Source organism: Suncus etruscus, chromosome 4 (assembly GCF_024139225.1).
Source record: "Suncus etruscus isolate mSunEtr1 chromosome 4, mSunEtr1.pri.cur, whole genome shotgun sequence".
NCBI classification, from domain to species: Eukaryota; Metazoa; Chordata; class Mammalia; order Eulipotyphla; family Soricidae; genus Suncus; species Suncus etruscus.
In genome coordinates, this window is record NC_064851.1 from 53,834,089 (window position 1) to 53,840,088 (window position 6,000).

Here is a 6,000-nt window from a genome sequence, read left to right on the forward strand (position 1 = left end):
GGGGACACCAGTGAAGGATTGATGTTGGAACAGTGTATACCTAAAATGCAATCTGAATAACTTCATAAATTGGTAATTCACAGTGCTAATTCACAGTGATTCAATAAATTTCAAAAAAAAAAAAAAAGACCAAAAACCTACCTTAGAGTATATGGTTTTGCTTGTTGCCATTTTGTATTATCAGTACTAGGTTATTCACAAATTTTTCATCTCTTCACAAGTTTTATATAAGATGCAGTAAACATAATTATTGTGAGATAGCTCAATGAGCTGAGTGTATTCTTTTCATGCAGTTGACCTGGGTTCAATCATCAGCATCATGTGGTCCCCTGAGCACTGCTAAATGTGTCCCAACCTTCCCCTCTAAAAAATAAAAAGTATAAATTTAAAATTATTTTCTTGAAATCATAATTTATCATTTATTAAACATCTTTGTGTAGATTACAAAACTTATGGAAGAATTGAAAGAAGCCAAAGAAAATCATACCCCAGAAATGAAACATTTCATGGGCTTAGAAAAGAAAATTAAACAGATGGAACTAAGACATAAGCAAAGAGAGCAAGAACTTCAACAGGTAAAGTTTAAATCACATTTATATATTTCTTTAATTCTTTACTTCTTAAGTGCCACTATCTTGCTTTTATTTTGGTATTTCTAGTAAAACTTTTGTGTTTTCATTGTATTTGTATTATTACAAATAAATCTAGAGTTACTGAAGGAAATAAGACTTTAAATATATTATTTAAATAAACCAAATTCTTGGTTTATTTCTGAATAAACATACATATATAATATTCTTTTTTTTTTTAGATATGGAACGCTTCACGAATTTGCATGTCATCCTTGCGCAGGGGCCATGCTAATCTTCTCTGTATCGTTCCAATTTTAGTATATGTGCTTCCGAAGCGAGCACATATATAATATTCTTAATTATAAATGAATGCATAAAATGTTACAAGGGGATTAGAGAGATAGCCCATCAGGTAGGATGCTTGCCATTTGGTCCCCAATCCCCCCAAGGAAGAATCCTTAAACACAGAGCCAGGAATCAGCCCTGAATACCACTGGTGCAACCCAAAAACAAACCAAAAAGTTACACATTTTAACTTAGACTATGGCTTAAAGAACAAAGTGTCACATTTTCAGTAAATGTTTTAAGAAATAAGTATAGGGGCTGAGACATAGTATTGTGGGTCTTGCAAATAGCCACCTGGGTTACATCCCGTTTTCAGTATTAGCTCTTTCCCCCAGTTACCACCCGAAATGATCCCTGAGGGTTAAACCAGGAGTAAGCCCTGAACACAGCTGGGTTCAGAAAACCAAAGGAGGGGCCTATCAATAATAGAGTGGATAGGCAGTTGCCTTAAACGGGCAGACCCTGGTTAGATCCCAAGCATTCATATAATTACCTGGGCACTCCCAGAAGTAATTTTGAGCACTGCTCCTGGGTGTGGCCCAAAGAAGAAGGAAAAAAAGAAAAACTGAAGAGGGGGGGAAAGAAAGCTAGAAATGTGTATTAAGGACATCACTTAAAAATATGTATCTAATACCGATAATAACATGATTACTGTACTTAATTAACAATAAAGGGGCCCAGAGCAATAGCACAGCATTTGCCATGCATGCAACTGACCAGGGTTTGATCCCTGGCATCCCATATGGTACCCCCAGTTTGCCAGGAATGATTTCTGAGCACAGAGCCAGAAGTAACTCCTGAGCACCACCTGGTGTGCCCCCCCCCCAAAACAACAACAAATAAAATAATAGATACTGAAAATGGTAATGATTTTTATTCACCTGCCTTGATGCTGAAATTTGGCTTTCTAGAAGTAGTTTATTTGCTTGATCTGCCACCATCAAGTATCACAGAAGGGGCAGTTTAAATGACAATACATTTTTCTCACAATTATGGAGCCTTCAGACACAAGATTAGGTTCCTTCCAGTATTGGTCTTTTGGTAAAAGCATTTTCTGACTTGCTTAATGCCTGTGTTGACATACACTTGGTGAATGGAGAAAGGAAGGAGATCGGGAAAGAAAATTATTTGGTATCTTTTATGAGGAGAATAAATCATTTTATTCTATTCCCTTCCTTATGATACCATTAAATCATAGTTCCTTACTTCAAATATATCCGAGCGGTGAGTTAGGGTGTAAACATAAAACGAAAATACCTTAAGTATGCAAAATTGTATGATTGATCTAGACTTCCACAAGGAACCTTACTCTCTTTAAGATTCTAGCTCTTTTATTAGTACAAGAACTAAGATGTGAAATGGATGACAAAGATTGATGTTATTAATTACTCATTATTACTCTTCAACTTTTTATTAATGGTTTTTTACTAAACCACATTTACTAAAAATCCATTAGCACATTTCACAGTTACCATTGCAATGTACACCACCCTTCACCAGTGTAACTTTTCTCTCATCAATGTTTCCCATTTTCCTCCTACTTTCTTGTAAAATAAAACCCATGAGTTGTGCGAGCACTCCAGACACTGTGTTTCTAAACCCCATGCAGACGGGTCTGAAGAAGCAGGGTAGAGGCAAAAGACTAATAAACCAAGCCAGACAGGAAAGAGCCATGAAGCGACTATGCTTTTCATAGGTTCTCCACCTAAGCCAAAAACCAGACCTGCCTTTCTTTATTAACCAGTACCCATACACAGCAGAGGGAAGGTGAAGAGAGACAAAAGTAACTATCCAGTGGGCTTTTACATATCAAAGGAAGAAGTTTAAGGAAGGAGGAAATTGGTGGACCACCTGTGCCTTTGTTTTGGGTTAATAGCTGGGTATCATCTTACACTTACTATTAAAAGAACTTTTTTTTTGTATTAAAAGAACTATTAAATAGCTCTTTAAATGGTACTTTTATTCAAAGCTTCAAAAATTTTATTTTTTTGTCCCCCCCATTCACAATACAGACCAGGCAAAGGGCCTTGTTTGAGGTGTATATGGGGAGTATTTACTGTACCTCCTCTTCTATACAGTCAGTGTAAAGAACACAGCCTGTGGTAAACATTGGGAGGCCTTATCTTTTCTTTCAAAGCTTCAAAAATTTTAGATTTCCAGAAGGATTAAGTCCTGACTCCCACTCTTTCTCATCTTTAAATTCAAGCCCATTTATTGATACTCGTGAGCCCTTTAGGTAATACTCTCCCTATTGCCTCACCCTCAGACCTACAACTTACATTTGCTCAACATTCATTGGAGGTCCAAAGTTTTCTTTACCCTAAACATAGTGAACTCTAAGAATAATTTGGATTTTATTTTTGGTAGATAATACAGCAGACATGTCAAGTACTGGAAACTAAGGAAAACAAAGAAATCGAGAAATGGAAAAGACTTGCACAGTTGAAGAACCAAGAGCTAGATAAATTCCGCAGAGAATTAGACTCAATACTGGATGTTCTTCGAGAGCTTCACCAGCAAGGGGTGATTGTGCCAGTTGCTTTCGCTAATGAAGTGAATGCACCAAACTATTACTAGAAATTTGTATTTCATATGAAATTGTACCACCATCAGAAGGAAGCCTTTGAAAAAAAAATGTGCATGTTTTTGTTTTCCAAAAACAAATAGGAAGCAACATTTTAAAATAAATTGCCTTTAGCCAAGAGAAAAGGAGCATTATAATGTATTTCTTGTTGCAGAGGCTTTTCTTGCTCCACTTTATATTTCTTGCCCTTTTATCAAAGACTGGTTGCTCATGTAATTGAGGACCAGTCTATTCCAGAATATTCAAGTCTATTCCATTGATCTGCAGGTCAATGTTTTTATTATCATGCTGAGTTTTGGGGGTTTTTTTTGTTTTTTTTTGTTTTTACTTTTGGGGCCACACCCTGTGACTCTCAGGGGTTACTCCTGGATATGCTCTCAGAAATCGCTCCTGGCTTGGGGACCATATGGGACGCCGGGGATCGAACCCTGGTTTGTCCTAGGTTAGGATGTGCAAGGCAAATACCCTACCTCTTGCACCACTGCTCTGCCCCTATCATGCTGTTTTTAATGACTACTTCTTTATAGTACAGTTTAAAGTTGGGGAATGTGATGTCTCCTATCTTCTTTTCCCCATGGAATACTTTAGCTATTCATGAAAGTTTATTTCATATGAATTTCAGGAGTATTTGATATATTTCTTTTTATAATGTCATGTAATCCTTCTGAGATTACATTTATTTTGTACAGTGTTTTGGAAAGTATTGCCATGTTAATGATGTTACTCCTCCCAATCCATGAATGAGATACATGTCTCCATTTCACTGTGACCTCTTTTATCTCTTAAAGTAGTATTTTGTAGCTTTCTTTGTATAATTCTTTCACCTCTTTAGTTGACTTCAAGATTTTTTGAGAAACAGTTGTGAATAGGATTTTTTAATATCTCCTTTTTTTATTACTTGTATATAAAAAAACATGGATCTGTGTATTTATTCTGTAGCATGACAATTTGCTATATAAATCTATTGTTTCTAGAAGCTTTTTTGTAGTCTTTGGGATTTTTTAAATATTTGCAAACAGTGAGAGCTTACGTCTTCCTTTCCTATCTGAATGCCCTTAATATCCTTAACTTGGCTAGTGTCAAAGGCAAGTACTTCCAGTAATATATTGAACAGAAGTGGCAAGAAGGGGCAGCCTTATCTTGTTCCAGATTTTAAATAAACAAATTCCGGTTTTTCCCCATTATGTATAAGGTTTACCATTGAATTGTAGCAAATGGCTTTTGAGGATGCCATTAAAGAATAGTTCCTTCAGTTTTTATCTTTTTGGGGTTTTTTTTTGGGGGGGTTGTGTGTTTTGGGGCCACACCTGGTGATGCTCAGGGGTTACTCATGGCTATGCACTCAGAAATCCCTCCTGGCTTGGGGGACGATATGGGATGCCAGAGGGATTGAACCACTGTCCATCCTAGGCTAGCGCACAAGGCATCCTGCTTGAGCCACCACTCCAGTCCCTAGTTCTTATCTTGTTGAGAGTTTTTATCATGAATGATTGCCGGACTTTTCCAAATGCTTTTTCTACATCTTTTGATGATCATATAATTTTTATCTTCCATATGACTCAGCAATGCCACTCCTAGGAATGTACCCTAAGGAGCCCAAAAATACAATGCAGAAAAACCCTCTGTATTCCTATGTTCATTGCAGCAATATTCACAATAGCCAGAATTGAAACAATCCAAGTGCCTGAGAACAGCTAAGGAAACTATAGTACCTCTACACAATGTAATACTACGCAACTCTTTGGAAAAATGAAGTCATGAAATTTGCTGTACATGGATAGATTTAGAAAGTATTATGCTAAGCAAATTGAGTCAGAGGTATAGACATAGAATGATCACACCATTTGTAGGATATAACACAAATAAGATGATATGGTAATAATATCTAGAGGCAATAGAGACAAGGCCCAGAAGTTTGCCACAAATAGCAAAAGGGTGCAGTTAGGACAGAGAAGGGACCGCTGTGACAATGATAGTTGGAAGTGATCACTCTGGGCAAAAACTGGGTGCTAAACGGAAATAAAGTGATAGGCATGATACTCTTTCAGCAGTAATAATGCAAACCACAGTGTCTAAAAGATAAAAGAAAGGTAGGAGAGGAAAAAATATGTCTGCTCCAGAGGCAGGCAGTAGGGAGGGTGGGAGGAAAACTGGGAATATTGATGGGGGGAAATATATACAGGTGAAGGGTGTTTTACATTCTATGACTGAATCTCAATCATGAATAACTTTGTAACTGAAAAAATACTGTTATGAACAACCTCATAACCACAGTGTTAAAAATAATTTAAAAACCTTTTTTCTGAAAGAAAAAACACATTAAATAAAGAACATTAATTATAGTTTTATATGTATAATGTCAGAGACTTTTAAGTTAAAATACAAATTATTTTATTATTTGAGTGTGTTTTGTGTAGTTTTTTTCTTTCAGTTTTCCAAGCCCATCATCCCCGTCCTTTGTCCTTTTGATTGCTCTTGTGTCATTTATTCCAACCATAA

At 36.4% G+C, this 6,000-nt stretch overlaps 1 protein-coding gene and 2 non-coding genes across 3 annotated transcripts in view; 1 reads left to right on the plus strand and 2 right to left on the minus strand.

Annotated features, from left to right (window-relative positions):
- The window catches only part of CEP162 (centrosomal protein 162), an 84,925-nt gene extending 81,299 nt beyond the window's left edge, over positions 1–3,626 (plus strand). Inside the window, exons 25-26 of the mRNA XM_049772311.1 lie at positions 441–575; positions 3,285–3,626. Coding sequence (XP_049628268.1) covers positions 441–575; positions 3,285–3,494 — 345 coding nt within the window. The 3' untranslated portion in view covers positions 3,495–3,626. The remainder of the gene's footprint in view (positions 1–440; positions 576–3,284) is intronic.
- On the minus strand, positions 808–914 carry LOC126008371 (U6 spliceosomal RNA). The gene has a single exon (XR_007495705.1). It is a non-coding gene; the product is annotated as a U6 spliceosomal RNA (small nuclear RNA).
- On the minus strand, positions 2,904–3,036 carry LOC126007851 (small nucleolar RNA SNORA51). Its single transcript, XR_007495329.1, has one exon. It is a non-coding gene; the product is annotated as a small nucleolar RNA SNORA51 (small nucleolar RNA).
- Positions 3,627–6,000: the final 2,374 nt, after the last annotated feature.